This window comes from Pantherophis guttatus, chromosome 1 (genome assembly GCF_059756535.1).
Source record: "Pantherophis guttatus breed Tessera chromosome 1, ASM5975653v1, whole genome shotgun sequence".
Lineage (NCBI taxonomy): Eukaryota > Metazoa > Chordata > Lepidosauria > Squamata > Colubridae > Pantherophis > Pantherophis guttatus.
In genome coordinates, this window is record NC_142063.1 from 346,574,728 (window position 1) to 346,593,798 (window position 19,071).

Consider the following 19,071-nt stretch of genomic DNA (forward strand, 5'->3'; position numbering starts at 1 on the left):
CCAGTACGCTCCCAAAGAGAGGGGCTCCTCCGGGTGCCGTTGGCCAAACAATGTCGACTGGCGGCCCCTAGGAGGAGAGCCTTCTCTGTGGGGGCACCTACGATCTGGAACGAACTCCCCCCGGAGATACGGAGGATCCCGGATCTGCGCACCTTCCGTCGCGCGCTCAAGACACTCTTATTTCATCAAGCTGGCCTGGCCTAAATCTACTCCCCTTTTAAAAGTAAATTTTAATTTGTTTTTAAATTATGGGGTATTTTAAATTTGTTTCAGCCGAATTATTTAATTCGTTTTTATTCTATTTTAAATTTTTTGTATTTATGTGTTTTATTCTGTGGCTGTTCACCACCCTGAGTCCTTTGGGAGTAGGGCGGTATAGAAATCCAAAAAATAAATAAAATGAATAAAGCGGTGTTGGGAGTCGCGTGACACGTGTCCATCGGAAAGGGGATCAAAAGAGGCCGGGCAGCTGGACGTCCCCATTCCTCCTCCGAGGCTTTAATTGCAGGGACTTAAAAGGAAAAAAAGAAAGAAAGCCGCAAAGGGAATCTTGGACCGAAGACGGGATCGTAATTATGGTGCACTTTAGAGAAGACGAATCTCTCCTTCCTGTTGTATCTACGGAGCAGCCAAGCCACGTTCCTAGAGCCGAATCCTGGCGTGACCCCTCTCTACAACTAGGCTACACCGAGGCTACACGGAGGCTACACCAAGGCGTTGCTTCCCTCACGTGGCATCCAAAACGTAGCCATCTCCATCCTACCCTCTTCCTCTTTGATCTTTCTGATCCCGTGGAAATCCTCCCAGTGCATTACAGGGACGCCTCCTCGACCTACAACCGTCCGTTTAGTGACCGTTCGAAGTTACGACGGCACCGGAAAAAGCGACCTACGACCGTTTTTCACACATAGATCCATCGCAGCATTCTCCGTGGTCACGTGATCAAAATTAAGAAGCTTGGCAACTGGCATGTACTTATGACAGTTGCAGTGTCTCCGGGGTTACGTGATCCCCTTTCGTGGCCATCTGTAAAGCGAAGTCGACGGGGAAGCCGGATTCACTTCACGACCGCGTCACTAACTGAACAACTGCGGCGATTCACTTAACAACTGTGGCAAGGTAGGTCGTGGAATGGGGCAAAACTCACTTAATGACTGCCTTGCTTAGTAACAATGGAGTCTTCAGCTCCATTGTGTTTGTAAGTTAAGAACTACCTGTATTTATTCTTTTGCTTCGAAGATCAAAAAAGCATCCAGGATTTTGGAAGCATTTTAACTGCGGTTCTCTTAAAGAGCTATTTTGAGGAGAGAAGTGATTTACAGACTTCTAAAAAGCTTGGCTCAAGTTTGCAATCTTTAGAAGCACAGAGTTGGAATGGATCTTGTAGGTCATCTAGTCCAACCCTCCGCCCAAGCAGGGGACCCTACACCATTCCTGACCGATGGCAGTCCAGTCTCTTCTTCAAAGCCTCCAGGAGCCTTGGTAGTACAGTGGTTTAATGCACCCTGTAATTAACACAGCTGCCTGCAATTTCTGCAGGTTCGAATCTCCCCAGGCTCAAGGTTGACTCAGCCTTCCATCCTTTCTAAGGTAGGTTAAATGAGGACCCAGTTTGTGGGGGCAATAAGCTGACTTTGTATAAATATACAAAAGTATGAAGGCTATTGCTTAACGCATTGTAAGCCGTCCTGAGTCTCCGGAGAAGGGCGGCATATGAATCAAATAAAAATAAATAAATAAATAAATAAATGAAGCTCCCACAACTTCCAAAGGCAACTTCTGTTCCATGGGTCGACTGTTCTCACTGTCAGAAAATTCCTCTTTATTTCCAGGTTGAATCTCTCCTTGGTCAGTTTCCATCCATTGTTCCTTCTCTGGCCTTCGGGTGCCTTGGAGAATAGCTTGACCCCCTTCCTCCTCTCTGGGACAGCCCCTCAAATATTGGAAGATGCTCTCCTGTCTCCCCTGGTCCTTCTCTTCACTAGACCAGCCATGCCCAGTTCCTGCAACCGTTCATCCTATCTTTTAGCCTCCAGTCCCCTCATCATCCTGGTTGCTCTTCTCTGCACTCTTTCCAGAGTCTCAACATCGTGGCGACCAAAACTGGATCCCGTATTCCAAGTGTGGCCTTACTAAGGCTTTCTAGAGTGATATTAAAGAACGTGCCATGAAATTTCAGAAAAACTGCTTTGCGCCTTGAATTAGGTCGAAGCAAAATAAGAGATGGCCATCTAAAGAATAATCTCAATTTCAGTTCTATTTTATTAAGGCCTTTTAGCCAGCAGATCTCTGAAGAGCAGGAATTCCCCAGGCCTCCCATACCGGTAGTCCTTGACGTATGACCACAACCGAGCCCAAAATTTCCATGGCTAAGCAAGACAGTTATTAAATGAGTTTTGCTCCATTTTACGACCTTTTTACCGCAGTTGTTAAGTGAATCGCTGTAGTTATTAACGGCACGGTCGTTAAGTGAATCCGTCCCCCCTATTAACTTTGCTCATCAGAACGTCGCAAAAAGAGGATCACGTGACACCCCTCCCCCCCCCCCCCCCGGGAGACACTGTGACCGTCATAAATAGGAGCTGGTTGCAAAGTGCCTGGATTTTGATCACGTGACTCACGGGGATTCTGCAGCGGTCGTAAGCGTGGAAAACGGTCCTACGTCACTTTTTCCCCCAGTGCCGTTGTAACTCTGAAACGGTCACTAAACGAACTGTTGTAAGTCGAGGACTACCTGTAATTAAAAAGGAGCCTCTAGTCTTGCAGGAACTTTGTGGGAATGAGCAGCGGAGAGCAAACTGTCCTCCTGGGCTGTTTAATGTCAGGAGCAGAAACTCAGCCACTGGTAAATTACAAAATAAGAGAAGGCACATTTTGCCCTCAAGGCCGAGAGGGCATTTAATTCCACATTTTGCTCTTAAGAGACCTGCGAATGGGAAGCTCCTGGCTGCATTGCCTGGCAGAGCATTGGAAGAGGAGGAGGAGGAGGAGGAGGAGGGCTTCACCTCGAATCACCTACTACCCCTTCGATGTGAGGGAGGGTTGGGAATGGCAGAGTATTCTTAAAAAATAATTGTCTGAGATGATGACTGTTTTATGCACGCTGCTGTCGTGCTGGATCAACCCACACTAGTTACCAATCCGAGTAAAGGGGGGGGGATATATAAGGGGAGAGAGAGGGAGAGAGAGGGATGGATGGATTGAAGAGGGAGGAGAGAGAGGGAGAAAGAAAGAATGTTGTATTTTAATTTTGAAAATAAATAAAAATTCATACCAGAGAAGGAAGGAAGGAAGGAAGGAAGGGAGGGAGGGAGGGAGGCAGGCAGGAGGGAGGGACAGAGGGAGGGAAAGCAAGAAAGAAAGAAAGAAAGAAAAAGAATTTTAACCTTGGAAATAAATAAAATTCATATCAGAGAAAGAAAAAAGAAACAGGGAGAGAGAGAGAGATGGAGGGAGAGGGAGAAAGAAAGAATGTTGTATTTTAACTTTGGAAATAAGTAAAAATTCATACCAGAGAAGAAAAGGAAGGAAGGAAGGAGGGAGGGAGGGAGGGAGGGAGGGAGGGAGGGAAAGAAAGAAAGAAAGAAAGAAAGAAAGAAAGAAAGAAAGAAAGAACTTTAACCTTGGAAATAAAAAAAATCATATCAGAGAAAGAAAGAAAAAAGAAAGGGAGAGAGAGAAGGAGAGGGGGAGGAGAGAAAGAAAGAACATTGTATTTTAACTTTGGAAATAAATAAAAATTCCTATCAGAGAAGAAAAGGAAGGAAGGAAAGAAAGAATGAATGAATTTTAACCTTGGAAATAGATAAAATTCATAACAGAAAATGAAAGAAAAAGAAACAGAGAGAGAGAGAAAAAAGAAAGAAAGAAAGAAGAAAGAAAGAAAAAAGAAAGAAAGAAAGAAAAGAAGGAACATTGTGTTTTAGCCTTGGAAATAAATAAAATTCATATCAGAGAAAGAAAGAAAGAGAAAGAAAGAAAGTGAGAAAGAGAAAGAAAGAAAGAAAGAAAGTCAGAGAGAAAGCAAGAAAGAACATTTTATTTTAATCTTGGAAATAAAATAAAAATTCAGAAGGAAGGAAGGAAGGAAGGAAGAAAGACGAAAAGAAAGAAAGAAAGAAAGAAAGAAAGAAAAAAGAAAGAAAGAAAGAAAAGAAGGAACGTTGTGTTTTAGCCTTGGAAATAAATAAAATTCATATCAGAGAAAGAAAGAAAGAGAAAGAAAGTGAGAGAGAGAAAGAAAGAAAGAAAAAAGAATCAGAGAGAGAGAGAAAGCAAGAAAGAACATTTTATTTTAATCTTGGAAATAAAATAAAAATTCAGAAGGAAGAAAGACAGAAAGAAAGAAAGAAAGAAAAGAAAGAAAGGAAAGAAAGAAAGAAAGAAAGACAGAAAGAAAGAAAGAAAGAAAGAAAGAAAGAAAGAAAGAAAGAAAGAAAGAAAGAAAGAAAAAAGAAAGAAAGAAAAGAAGGAACGTTGTGTTTTAGCCTTGGAAATAAATAAAATTCATATCAGAGAAAGAAAGAAAGAGAAAGAAAGTGAGAGAGAGAAAGAAAGAAAGAAAAAAGAATCAGAGAGAGAGAGAAAGCAAGAAAGAACATTTTATTTTAATCTTGGAAATAAAATAAAAATTCAGAAGGAAGGAAGAAAGACAGAAAGAAAGAAAGAAAGAAAAGAAAGAAAGGAAAGAAAGAAAGAAAGAAAGAAAGAAAGAAAGAAAGAAAGAAAGAAAGAAAGAAAGAAAGAAAGAAAGAAAGAAAGAAAGGAGACAGCCCTGTTCCGTCAGGATCCGAACTCATATCGCCCAAGAACTCCGGGTGTTTCCTACCGCCTCGTGGCCAAGGGCCGTGGTTTTCCTTCCTCCCTGAAATACTCCGTGTCCCCATGGTGATGGCAAGAATAAAGGCTCCTTGTGATCGATGCCTACTGACTTCCAGATTGTGGGTCCAATTGCCAAAAGAGAGGGAGAATCTGCGTTTAGCTTCGCTGAAACTATTTGTTCCCTAGCCTCAAACCCTTCCTCTGGCTTTTTCTCCGTCATCTTCCTGCCATTTGATCTCCCTGCATGTTCCACCTTCTCTGCCCAGAGCTCTCCCGCTTACGGGGCTACCATCCTTCTCAATATTCTAGTCCTCAGTGCCCTCTCCATTAGCTGCCTGTCCTCTCTCCCCCCAAAAGCCTGCCCCGTTAAAGAGGTCTGCAAGCTTTCCTTGCAAAGTTCTCCAGGCATGACTGTGGCATGATCCTGAAAAAAGCCAGCTGGGTTAAACTAGGCTAAGTGGATGGGAGACCACTTGGTAATGCACTTGAGCGTTGTAAAAGAGGACTGCAAATACAATTATTGTCATCGTTGTACAGACAGACCCTTGCTGCAGTCAGGCAGAGGAGTGGGTGGGGGGGGACTGCAGAGAGGAGTGCCTTCAACAGGGCCTGATCTTGCAAAACAAATCAGGGTTGGACCTGATTAGTTAATTGGATGGAAGACCAACAGGAAATCCCTGGAGACAAAATGGAGAGGTGGAAGAGAGCTTTCTCTGCATGGCCAAGTATTGAAGAATTCTGAGGGCCTTGGTGCTCTCTGAGCTTAGTGGCTTTCTTGCAGACGTTTCATGACCCAACTCGGTAATGTCATCAGGGCTAGAAGGGAAATGGAGTTTGTGGAGAGGAGGAGGAGGAGGAGGAGCACTGTGGGTTCCTCTGAAATTGGCTGTTTTTTTGGCAGACGTTTCATGACCCAAGTAGGTAACATCATCAGTGCTATAAGGAAGTAGAGTAGAGAAAAAATGTCCCCCCTTCTGTGAGAAATTCTGCTGAGTTTTGTGTGCTGCAAAGCTCTGTGTGTGTGTGTGTGGGGGGGGGGGTTTGTTGTCTGCCGTCATGCTTTTTGCCCCTGCAAAACTGCCCCACTTCTGTGTTCCTTGGACAATGGGGACGGAGCCCAGGCGGTTAGGCAGTTCAGTGAGGAAGGTCGGAACCAAGTTCAGAGCTCAGCTTTTGTTTTTGCTTTAGTTGGGCTTATGCGGTTGAGATCTCCCCACACCCAAAAAAGTAACAGACCCAAAGGCAGCCCCTCTTTTGGATCCAGCCGTTTTGCTCCTGTGAAGTATCCTGTAGTCAGCCTTCCTTCCTTCCTTCCTTCCTCCCTCCCTTCATTTATCTCCTTCCCTCCTTCCTCCCTTCTTTCCTTCCTTCCTTCTTTCCTCCCTCCCCTCCCTCCATTTATCTCCTTCCCTCCTTCCTCCCTTCTTTCCTTCCTTCCTCCCTTCTTTCCTTCCTCCCTCCCTTCTTTCCTCCCTCCCTCCCTCCTTCCCCTTCCTTCCTCCCTCCCTACATCTGTCTCTCTCCATCCTTCCTTCCTTTTTGTTCCTTCCTTTCCTTCTTTCTTTCTTTCCTCTTCCTTCCTCCCTCCCTCCCTCCCTTCATTCCTCTCCATCCTTTCCTTTCTTCCTCCTCTCCATTCTTCCTTCATTCTTCCTTCCTCCATCTCTTTCCAATCCCGTCTTCCTTCTTTCCTTCCTTCCTTCCTCTCCATTTTTCCTTCCTTCTTTCCTTTCATCTTCCTCTCCATTTTTCTTTCTTTCCTTCCTCTCCATTCTTCCTTCCTCTCCATTCTTCCTTCCTTCCTCCCTCTCTCCAACCCTTCCTTCCTTCCTTCCTCCCTCTTTCCCCTCCCTCCCTCCCTCCCTCCCTCCATTTGTCTCTCTCCATCCTTCCTTCCTTTTCCTTTCTTTCCTTCTTTCTTTCTTTCCTCTTCCTTCCTCCTTCCCTCCCTTCATTCCTCTCTCCATCCTTTCCTTTCTTCCTCCTCTTCATTCTTCCTTCATTCTTCCTTCCTCCATCTCTTTCCAATCCCATCTTCCTTCTTTCCTTCCTTCCTTCCTCTCCATTTTTCCTTCCTTCTTTCCTTTCATCTTCCTCTCCATTTTTCTTTCTTTTCTTCCTCTCCATTCTTCCTTCCTTCCTCTTCCTTCCTTCCTCCCTCTCTCCAACCCTTCCTTCCTTCCTTCCTCCCTCTTTCCCCTCCCTCCCTCCCTCCCTCCATTTGTCTCTCCATCCTTCCTTCCTTTTCCTTTCTTCCTTCCTCCCTTCCTCTACATCCTTCTTTCCTTTCTTCCTTCTCTCCATTCTTCTTTCCTTCCTTCCTCTCCATTCTTCCTTCCTCTTAATTCTTCTTTCCTTCTTCCCTCCCTCCCTCCCTCCATTCCTCTCTCCATCTTTCTTTCTTTCCTTCCTTCCTTCCTTCCTTCCTTCCTTCCTTCCTTCCTTCCTTCCTTCCCTCCCTCCCTCCCTCCCTCCCTCCCTCTCTTAATTAAATTTACATAGTGCTGGAATACTAAAATGTTCTAGCTAGAATGTTCACATAACATTCTAAAATGGTTAGCTTGAACATGGGAATTGGTGGATATGTGTCCTGGGTCTTTTTATTAGTTGGAATTTCGGTGAACTAAATCCAGAACATGAGTAACCAGGTGAATGTAGACCCTCTGACCTATTATAGATTAGATAGCATAGCAACCTAGGAACAATATTACATACTGATATACTTTTATTAATATATGGGTAATCAAAATACAATAATTTAAGTTTGCTATTTTGCTTTTTCCAGCTAGATGGCAGCATGTAGCCAACCTTGGCTAATTTTGCTAATTTAATTTGGATCTGGTCAGTAGATGGATGGAGATTATAGGGAATCCCATGGCTGTAAGCTAAATTGGGAAATTGAGAAAATAACAGCAGCAAGCAATGACTACACGCCTCCATATCTGCTCTCTCTAAGCCAAAGTCGATTTTCCCTAACTTGCTTTGTTAGGCCTCAATGCTCTATTATTCCACACCCCATCCTTTCCTCTAAAAGGGATTTTCTTATGTTTTTTTAACATAAGTCTTTTTCTCTCGAAAATCCTTGGTGTTTTATTTTTTTTGCAAAATACCACATATCCAGAAGGCGCACTACAAATAGGAATAAAAGATGGAGCTGTGGGATGCTTGAAGATGTGCAAGCAAATATTCATTTCTCAAATGGATGTGCATTAACTACATGCACTGATGCTATAAATAGAAACCATTTTTGCAGAATGCATCATCCACCGCAATTATTTTCTAGAATTATTATTAGCACCTCCCCCAGGGCAAAATTCCACCCCCCTCCCAACCCCGGTGCCTCTTTCACCTTCCAAAAAAAAAAAAAACCCCTTCTTACCTGGAGCCTTTTCACCTGTCCTTTTAAAAGATGCTCAGTCCTTCTGCAATTCTTCCCTTTGCAACGGGTCCGGTAGGGGGCCACCTCGCGCAGGTCCAAGACTTCCCCGAGCCCACCAAAACTACACGTCCCATCTGCCCGTGGAGCGCGAATTGGGCCACCAACCTTTGAAAGGCACGCCGGGAATGGTAGTCCGGTTGAAAGCAAGCAGCGGGATTGGCTAAAGAAGCGCGCTTGCGCACTCGAATTACAAAAAGCAAACGAATGGATTTTTTTCCTCTACGGTGATTGGACTATATTTCCCATGAGGCTCCGCGGTGTTTCCCCCCATTGGGAAAGCCGGGGCGAGCGGCGAACGGCATGACGGGAGCTGTAGTCTTCGAGTTGTGAGGGGAAAAAAAAGAAGCGCAAATGGCGGCGGCCTTCCCCAGAGCCCCGAAGAAGCCCGATGAAGCCGGCAGGGCGACGGAAGCGGCCTCGACGCTACAGTACAGCCTCTTGCTGGAGTACCTGGTGGGAGAAAAGCGAGGCCCGAGGCCGGATTTCCCGCCGGGCGTCCTCGGGGGCTTCCCGGCGCCCGTCAAGAGCCCCGAGCAGAAGATGGTCGAGCGCGCCATGGAGAGCTGCGGCTTCAAGGCGGCGCTGGCCTGTGTCGGCGGTGGGTTTTCTTTCCTCAGGGAGCCTGGAAGGCCGGTTTCACTTGCTCTGGAGTCGCGAGGACTACAAGTTCCATCGCTTCCGAGGCTGTGATATTCCAGGCGGCCGCTAGGGGGCGACAGAGAGGGACTTCCTGCGTTTCTATGTTGCCCCCTGGCGGCCGTGGCGGGAATTGCAGCTCTAATTGTGCCAGTCCCGCCTCAGGGATGAGGGAGTGGGCGAGGATGATGGGTGAGGTAGCTCCTCGACCCCTGGGAGGAGGAGGATAGGTTTGCTAGAAAACGTATTTTGAATTATTTATTTTCGTTTCTTAATTTAATTATCGGCCACCCTTCTCAAAATAGAAATATTATTTCTATAGAATAGAATTTTTTATTGGCCAAGTGTGATTGGACACACAAGGAATTTGTCCTTGGTGCATATGCTCTCAGTTTTAATTTTAATTTCATTGATTTTAACACATTTATGAAATTTAGACATGGGGCCTTCTGTGTTAACCCACTTTAATTGTTGTTATGAATAACTCAACGCAGGGAATACTGCTTGGTCCTCCAGTTTTCCCTACAACAACAGCCTTGTGAGGTGGGCTGGGCTGAAAGACAGAGAGGAATTGGCACAAAATCACTCAGCCACCTTTCGTTCCTAAGGCGGGAACTAGAACTCACCGTCTCCTGGTGATTGGCTCAAAATCACCCAGCTAGCTTTCATGCTTAAGGCGGGAACTAGAACTCACTGTCTCCTGGTGATTGGCTCAAAGTCACCCAGCCAGCTTTAATGCCTAAGGCGGGAACTAGAATTCCCCATCTCCAAGCAAAATGAATGGGCAAAGCCAGATTCACTTAATGACCAAGTTATTCACTTAACACCTGCAGTGATTCACTTAACTATGGCAAGAAAGGTCTTAAAAAGCGGCAAAACTCACAGAACAACTGTCTTGCTTAGCAACAGAAATGTTGGGCTCAAATTGTGGTTATAAGTCAAGGACTACCTGTATATGAGAACCTTGTACAATGGAGATGGCATATAAGTAAGCTGTTTTGACGCCCCATTTGCAGGATTCTCCAGAGATACAACCATCATTTAGATCTTGGGCGATGTGCCCTTGACTGACCTCTTTGCAAAAGTATGAAGGCTATTGCTTAACGCATTGTAAGCCGCCCTGAGTCTCCGGAGAAGGGCGGCATATAAATCAAACCAATCAATCAATCAGTAAATTCATTCATTCATTCATTCATTCTGATCTGGCAGGTTTCGTCCTGGGGGGAGCCTTTGGCGTGTTCACCGCTGGCATCGACACCAACGTGGGATTTGACCCTAAGGATCCCTACCGCACGCCGACAGCCAGAGAGGTCTTGAAAGATATGGGGCAACGGGGCATGTCGTACGCCAAAAACTTTGCCATCGTGGGTGCCATGTTCTCCTGCACTGAATGCCTGGTGGAATCTGTGAGTAACTTCCTTGTTTTGATCTTGATTGAGAAAAGGGTCTGGGGGCTATATCGTGTGATGAACGGTTGAGGGAGAGAGAGCTAGGAGGTTTATTTATACGAACCAGAGGTTTATTCTTCCAAGCTTTCAGACTCATACTGGATCCCATCCTCAGGAAACTTTTCACTCTCCAAAATGTCTGCGCTGGGCTATTCTATGCATAGTATTTATGTGGTGCCTGCTTGTCTGTTGCTTTTAGTGTTAATTGGGATCATGACGGCAGCTGTTAAATCATCAATGTTTCCTTGTGCTGCTGTGCTCACAGCTCATAAGAAAGGTGGTAAGCTGGTGGTAAATCAGCACTCCTTTGACTAAGGCTAAAATCATTCCTCTGGCTATTTTTGTCCCTGCTCAGCCAACAATCATAGTAGGTGCGAAATGGAATGCACATTCATTGCAATGTGAGGCTACTAATCAGTTCGATTTTCCTTGTCTGACTGCTCATTCATGTTCTCGGAAGAGGATAGAACAGCCCAGTGCACACTTTCCAGAGAGAGAGAGAAGATCCCTGGAGATGGGCTCCTCCACGAGTCCAGAAACTTAAAAGAATAAACCTCTGGTCCGGCTGACCGATTCAGATTGAATCCTGCAACATTATCCTGGGACCACGTATATTTGCCTTCATAGGTATGTCTAGCCCAGAGGTGTCAAACTCGATTTCACTGAGGGCTGCATCAGGGTTATGATCTTGGGGTCGGGGTGGGCATGGCCAGAGTTGGCGTGGCCAACTCGACATCACTCATATCAGGGGTGCCTGTGGTGGCCCGAGCACTCTACCAGTAACAAGGGCTCCCAAGCTCCGTTTTCGGCTGTGATGGCCTCCAGCAAGCTCTATTTTCTCTGGCAGAGGCACTGCGGGCCAGTCCTTCGCTGTTTCCAGAGCATCCCTCCAGGCCGGATCCGGCCTCCGGGCCTTGTGTTTGACACCCCTGGTCTAGCCTAATGAAGAGAAGAATTAGGGTAGACATGAGAGCAGTCTTCTCTGAAACTGAAGCTCAAATACTTTGACCACCAAATGAGAAGAGAGGACTCCTTGGAGGAGTCCTGATGTTGGGAGAGATGGAAGACAAAAGGGGAAAGGGACGGCAGAGGATGAGATGATTAGATAGTGTCGTCAACGCAATGGATGTGAATTTGGGCAAACTCTAGAGGGGGGGTGGGATGTTGTGCTGTGCTGTGCTCCATAGGGTCATGAGGAGTCAGGCATGATTTAGCATGATGAACAATAACAAAGATCTTCCAGTACTTTAGGGGCCAGAGAGCAGGACAAGAAGCAATGGGTGAACTGGGGGACGCGGTGGCTCAGTGGCTAAGACGCTGAGCTTGTCGATCGAAAGGCCGGCAGTTCAGCGGTTCGAATCCCTCATGCCACATAACGGGGTGAGCTCCCATTACTTTCCTAGCTTCTGCCAACCTAGCAGTTCAAAAGCAGGTAAAAAAATGCAAGTAGAAAAATAGGGACCACCTTTGGTGGGAAGGGAACAGCGTTCCGTGCGCCTTTGGCATTGAGTCATGCCGGCCACATGACCACGGAGACGTCTTTGGACAACACTGGCTCTTCAGTTTTGAAACGGAGATGAGCACCGCCCCCTTAAATCAGGAACGACTGGCACATATGTCCAAAGGGAACCTTTACCTTAGCCTAATAATTAAAGAGAAATTTCCTGGCTGAGAACAATTAATTAATGGAACAGCTTGCCTCCTGGAGTTGTGGGTGCTCCATCTCTGGAGGTTGTCAAGAATAGACTAGACAACCATTTGACCAGGAGGGTATAAAGTCTCCTAACATGAGCAGGGGGTTGGACTAGAAGACCTCCAAGGTTCCTTCCAGCCTTATGTTCTATGTTCTTGTTTTGGTTCCCTTAATAACAAGAGGAGGAAGGGTGACAGTCTCCGTCCTTCTGCGTCCTTGTAACCAGAGCTGCCCACATCCTGTTTTTAGAGCTCTTCTCTAGCACCGTCTGACTTTTCTTCGAGCTTAGAAGATAGGGAGGATCCGTAAGGCATTAATGTTCTTTTTATTTAAATATAAGAAACATATGTGCGGTTTCTGAGAGTGATTTAAGCAAACGCAGTCATTAAAATATCATATACTTGGGAACTGCGGGCTTCAAAGAGCATCTCAGTCGCCAGTCTTTTCAAAATTCAGACTCTGGGGTTGCTTCAACAGGGACGCAGAGACAGGCGTAGCCGGCGGTGCCCAAGATCCCATACCTCATTATCTTTTTTTTTTCACGGATTGTTTTTATGTTATCAGCATAAATTTGTGGTGGACTGCAGTCCAGAGTTGCAGGAGACAGCCGAGCTTGGAAAATAAATAAGAAGAGGGTGAAGGCAGACCCTCTCTAGTCACCTCAGGCAGCGAGATGCGCATCACATAAATTTAATAAATGAATAAATATAAATTCACAAGAGTATATCTAATACTTATGCAGATACGTCTATGGAGATTCTCAGTCATCCAGGTCACAGTTGTCCCAAAGGTGCTTTTTTTCAAGCAACTGGACTTTCTGTTGTTGTTTTTTCTTTGAAGACATTTCACTTCTCATCCAAGAAGCTTCTTCAGCTTCTGACTGGATGGTGGGGAAGGGAAGGATTGATACTCCTTGCAGACAAGCATTTGCATCCTTTTAGAGAGACCTTGAGTTATGCAAGTAGTTGCTTTACGCCGAGAAATTTATGTTTGTAAGGCGAACAGCAATAAAAAGCTACAGGTAGTCCTTGACCTACGACCACAGTTAGTTCCCAGATTTCCATTGCTAATCCAGACGCTTGTCAGGTGAGCCTTGCCCTCCATTTTACAACCTTTCTTGCCACAGTTGTTAAGTGAATTGCTGCAATTGTCAGGTTAGTAAACACGGTTGTTAAGTGAATCTGGCTTCCCTGTTGACTTTGTTCGTCAGAAGGTCACAAAAGGGGAGCCCAGGACACTGTGACCGTCACAAATACGAGTCATTTGCCAAGTGTCTAAATTTTGATCCCGGGGATGCTGCAACGGTCGTTAAGTGTGCAAAGGAGTCCTAAGTCACTTTTTTCAGTGCCATTGTAACTTTGAACAGTCACTAAACGAACTATTGTAAGTCAATAGTCCCATCTAATCCTTACCTCCCCTCCATTTCCACGGGAAGCATCGTGGCATCTCTGGAGAACCCCTCAGAGGTGTGGCGTGATGGGGTGGCAAATTAATTTAATAATTAAAATAAATGGCAGGTTGGAGCAAGGTGGGAGCTACAGCTGCCAAAAAAGCCAATGCAGTTCTAGGTTGCATTAACAGAGGGATTCAATCAAGATCAGTGGGGAATTAATACCACTTTATAAGGCCTTGGTAAGGCCACACTTGGAATAATGCATCCAGTTTTGGTCGCCACGATGTAAAAAAGATGTGGAGACTCTGGAAAGAGTGCAGAGAAGAGCAACCAGGATGATTAGGGGACTGGAGGCTAAAACATACAATGAACGGTTGCTGGAACTGGGTATGTCTGATGAAAAGAAGGATTGGGGGGGACATGATAGCAGCATTCCAGTATTTGAGGGGCTGCCCCAAAGAAGAGGGAGTCAAGCTATTCTCCAAAGCACCAAAATGCAGGACAAGAAGCAATGGATGGAAACTAATCAAGGAGAGAAGCAACTTAGAACTAAGGAGAAACTTCCAAACAGTGAGGACAATTAGCCAGTGGAACAGCTGGCCACCAGAAGTTGTGGCTGCTCCAACACTGGAGGTTTTAAAGAAGATGTTGGACAACCATCTGTTTGAAGTAGTATAGGGTTTCCTGCCTGAGCAGGGGGTTGGACTAGAAGACCTCCAAGGTCCCTTCCAACTCTGTTTTTCTATTCTATTCTGCAAGTGGAGAAAGCAGCCCAAAGGGACGTTAAAAACGCGGGTGACGGCCTCTTGACCGCCTCTTTTCTCGCTTCCCTAGTACCGAGGCAAATCCGACTGGAAGAACAGCGTCGCCAGCGGATGCATCACCGGAGGGGCCATCGGTTTCAGAGGTGAGTGCTGCCTTCCGAGCAATTTGGAGAGGTTTCCTGGGCCACATTCCACGGTGGGATGGGGGCCCAGGCATTCCTGTACGAGGAAGCTGCGTTTTTGGCACACAGCCACGGCTGCTGCTGGCAGAAGCAGAGGGATCAGCTTGCCAGAACGTGGGCAGCGTGCCACCGTTTCTGAGATGCGCAGCTCACGTGTCTCCCAAGGATGCCAAGGTGGAAGAAAGTGTAATATTACACAGGGTTCAAACAAGGCGAGTGCCTTGTTGGCAGTGGAAATCTTTAGTTATTTCATTTTTTAAAAGGAGCTGGGCCAGCAGAGAGATTTCCTTTTTCAAATCCCAAGCTCTAATGTCCCCTAAGCGTATTGAACGGCACTCCGAGTAAGCTCTTTAGGTTGAACTGGATTGATTTAAATTTGTGGGGGGTGGAGATGTCTATGGAGATTCGCAATCCTCTAGGTCAGTGATGGCTAACCTTTTTGCCATCGCGTGCCAGGAGAGGGGGGGCGGGGGAGGGTCACGCGCGCAGGTGCCCACGCACATGCGCATGCAACCCCACCCCACCCCACCCCCCCCGCTCCTGGCACATGATGGCCTGGTAGGCCCGTTTTTCTTTCTTACCTGGTTCCAGATCCTCTCTGTGTATCTGGGAAGGGCGAAAACAGCCTTTCCCACTCCTTTGGAGGCCCTACGGAGGCTGAAAGGGCCCATTTCCCAACTCTCGGTGGGACAGGAAGTGACATTTTTTGCTGTCCCCAGCCTCCAGAACCTCTCTAGGAGTATCTAGAAGCCTCTCTAGGAATCTCTAGGAGCCTCTCTAGGAGTCTCTGGAGGCTGGGGACTGGAAAGAACGTCACTTCCTGTCCCGCCAGGAGTCGGGAAATGGGCCCTTTCAGCCTCCGTAGGGCCTCCAAGGGAGTGGGAAAGGCTGTTTTCGCCCTTCCCAGATACACAGAGAGGATCTGGAGCCAGGTAAGAAAGAAAAACGGGCCTTCCCCACCCCCCTCAGGCCCTCCAGAGGCAGGAAACAGCCTGTTTCCCTACTTCAGGTGGGCCCAGAAGGCCCGAAAATCAGCTGGCTGGCGAGCACATGCGCCCCAGAGCTGAGCTGGTGTGCCCACTAATATGGCTCCGCGTGCCATAGGTTCGCCATCACGGCTCTAGGTCATGTTTGTCCCGAAGGTATTTTACCAAAAAGCCAAGTGGACTCTCTTGCTTTCTTTTTTTTTTCCCCTTGAAAGTGTTTTGCTTCTCATCCAAGAAGCTTCTTCGGTTCTACTGAACTGAACTCAACCGAAGTTGTTTCTTGGATGAGAAGCGAAACGTTTTCAAGGGGAAAAAAAAAACCCAACTTCAGTTGCCTTTTGGGAAAGCGTTTTTGGGGAGAGCCACGGGCAGTTTCCGAGCCTGTTTGGAGTCTTCGGAGCTGTTGCTACCAGTTCTGCTGGGGGTATCCTTCCATAGTGGGGTTTCTAAATTGTGGATGGACCAAGAAATTAAGCATAAACCGTGGATGGACTGTGATGCATGAATCTAGCCCAGGGTTTCTCAATCTTGGCAAATTGAAGACGGGTGGACTTCAACTCCAAAGAACATGCTTGAAGATGGGTGGACTTCAACTCCCAGAATTCCCCAGCCAGCAAGGTTGGCCTTTCATGAGGGCTTGAAACTTGGTTCTATCCCTGAGCCTGGGACCCAGCTATGAGATAGAACTCATCCCCGCACTGTGTGAATGATTGGTTAGATCAGTGTTTCTCAACCTTGGAAGCTTGAAGATGGGTGGACTTCAACTCCCAGAATCCCCCAGCCAGCAGCGCTGGCTGGGGGATTCTGGGAGTTGAAGTCCACCCATCTTCAAGCTTCCAAGGTTGAGAAACACTGGATTAGATCGTGCTTGGCTGCTACGTTTTATTTTCATTTCATATTATGTATTTTACTGTAAGCAGCCTAGAGTCACCTAAAAATGAGATGGGTGGCTTTATACAGCTAGTCCTCGACTTAACGACCCTAATTGAGCCCAGAATCATGGTTGTAAATTCTGCCAGTCATTAAGCAGGTCACCACGTGAGTACGCCCAATTTTACAGCCTATAGTTGTAATAGAGGAGCCTGAGTGGCGTAGGAGGCTAATGCCTCTTAAGGCAGCATTTAACATCCAGCTGCCTGCAATTACTGCGAGTTCGAATCTCACCAGGCTCAAGGTCGACTCAGCCTTCCATCCTTTCTAAGGTGGGTAAAATGAGGACCCGGATTGTGGGGGCAATAAGCTGACTTTGTATAAATATACAAAAGGATGAAGGCTATTGCTTAGCGCATTGTAAGTCGCCCTGAGTCTCCGGAGAAGGGCAGCATATAAAAATAAATAAATAAATAAAGTCATTAAATAAATGCTGCCGTCATTAAAAGAACATGGCAGCTGTTATGTGAACATGGTCGCTAAACAAGTCCATTATTGGTTATACGCACCGTGGGATACTGCAAACAGCCATAAAGGTGGGCTGGTTGCTAAGTGCCCCCGGGGAGGGGGAAAGTCATTGGAACGTCTAAACTGCCTCGTCAGTAGGTCCGTTGTAACTTTGAATGGTCGCTAAGCGAGGACTACCTGTAAATTGAACCAATAAATCATAAATGAACGATCGACTGCTCTTCCTTTCCTTGCAGCTGGCCTCAAAGCTGGGGTCCTCGGTTGCGGGGGCTTTGCCGCTTTCTCCGCAGTGATCGACTACTACTTACGGTAGCAGCTGGGGCCCACCAGCAAGGACTTTCTGACGGCCGCTGTGGAGGACAGCAGGCCCAGTGGGCCTCTCGAGCCCCCCCACCCCACCCCGAGGTGGGGTTTCTGAACGTTAACCCAGCCGGATGAGAATCCCAAACGGGTAGGAAAAGAACCACGGAGGAGCCCTTTGTAAGCTCTTGAGATCTCCTGCTCGGATCTGGAAACGGAGCTGCTAAGGTGTTTTATCAGCATTTAATACCAAAAGAAAATCGGAATTTTGCTGCTACGTGTTTGGACAAGAAGACAAACACTGGATTTTTTTTTCCCCCGTGGTCGTCTGCTAATAAAACGGGAACAGTTTTTTTCAAAGTTTTCAGCGTTGTAATTGTTCAGCAGCTCGTGGCTTAAAATCAGACGCCACAGCTAGGAGACTCTAATCTAAAAGCCAGCAGCCTCTCCAGGCGGTCCTCGACTTAACGACCACAATTGAGTCCAACGTTTCCGTCGCTAAAGCAAAGGCAGTTGTTCACAGAGTTTAAAAAGATAAATACTATTTAACTTTTTTTAAAAAAATCCATATTAGTGGTCCGTGGGATTTAAAATGATGACTTTAGTGGTCCCTGAGGTCCGAAAGGTTGGTGACCCCGGCCCTACATCATTTCAGACAGATGACTGTCCAGTCTCTTTAAGCAGGGGGTTGGGCTAGAAGATCTCCGAAGTCCCTTCCAACTCCGTTATTCTAGTCTATTCCATTCCATTCCATTCTATTGTGACCTCCAATGATGAAGCAGCCACAACCTCTGGTGGCAGGCTGTTCCACTGGTTAATTGTCCTCACTGTTGGATTAAATTTCTCCTTAGTTCTAGGTTGCTTCTCTCCTTGATTAGTTTCAACTATTGCCTTCCTCCCTCTCTCCCTTCCTCCCTCCTTCTCTCTCTCTCTCTCCCTCCCTCCCTCCCTCCCATAGAATAATAGAATAACAGTTGGAAGGGACCTTGGAGGTCTTCTAGTCCAACCCCCTGCTCAAGCAGGAGACCCTATACCATTCCAGACAAAGGACTGTCCAATCTCTTCTTAAAAACCTCCAGTGATGAAGCACCCACAACTTCTGGTGGCCAGCTGTTCCACTGATTAATTGTCCTCACTGTTAGGAAACTTTGTCCTTAATTCCAGATTTGCTTCTCTCTTTGAATTTTTAATTTGAAGTTTCTTTTATCCCATCTTGTAGCAATAACTCTAGTGATCTGCAACGGCTCATTTAGGACGCACTCATTCAACCAGGGATTCTAGCAGCCCCGCATGTCGGAATATCTCCCTGAAAGAGGGAGCAATTGTTTGTTTGTTTTTTTTCTGCTAAATAAGACACAACCCAGGAAGGGCGGGCAGGTTTAAATGAGGGGACTGGCACTCCCCTAAAATCTGTCACACCTGTTATGCAATTGTATTATATAATGCCTTTATATAAGCAACACATGGAGCAGGCAGTGTACGTGCGTGTGCGTGTGTAGAAATCACAACAAACCACTCTTTCAGGATAACGGAAAACAGTGTGCCGTGCCTGCAGAGGGGATGGTAGTGGAAGGGAGTCTTTCTGGCAGCTGCTAAATAGGGACGTGTGCCTTAAAATAGATGCGGAGACAGACCAGAATCACCTTAATTCTCATTTTTTCTTCCGTACCTCGCGATGCGCCCCGTTACCAAAGGAAGGAAGGGACACCGCTGGAGAAGCAGCAAAGGGCATCTGTTCCAAAGGTGCTTTTATTTTATTTATTTTTTTTCAAGAGTCAACTGGACTTTCTGAGGTTTCTTTGCAGACGTTTCGCTTCTCATCCCAGAAGCTTCTTCACCTCTGACCGGATGGTGCGGAAGGAAAGGATCGATACTCCTTGCAGACAGCTGGTCAGTTGCATCCTTTTAGAGGGTCATTTAAGCACTAGGAGGTTTATCTGTGTCCTCAGGGTCACCTGAGTAGTGCAAATGGGTGTGGAGCCTTCTTGGAACTGCTGAAAGGACCTGTGTT

The 19,071-nt window shown here is 46.4% G+C and overlaps 2 protein-coding genes across 2 annotated transcripts in view; one reads left to right on the forward strand and one right to left on the reverse strand.

Moving 5' to 3' along the window:
• SPECC1 (sperm antigen with calponin homology and coiled-coil domains 1) overlaps positions 1 to 9,002 on the reverse strand; it is a 172,511-nt gene extending 163,509 nt beyond the window's left edge. The window contains exon 1 of the mRNA XM_087890321.1: positions 8,201 to 9,002. The gene's annotated coding sequence lies outside the window, so the exon portion shown is untranslated. The remainder of the gene's footprint in view (positions 1 to 8,200) is intronic.
• On the forward strand, positions 8,612 to 17,420 carry TIMM22 (translocase of inner mitochondrial membrane 22). Its single transcript, XM_034406770.3, has 4 exons — positions 8,612 to 8,858; positions 10,106 to 10,302; positions 14,265 to 14,337; positions 16,997 to 17,420. The coding sequence occupies exons 1-4, from the start codon at positions 8,612 to 8,614 to the stop codon at positions 17,071 to 17,073; spliced, it is 594 nt and encodes a 197-aa protein (XP_034262661.2). The 3' UTR covers positions 17,074 to 17,420.
• The last annotated feature ends 1,651 nt before the right edge of the window (positions 17,421 to 19,071 follow it).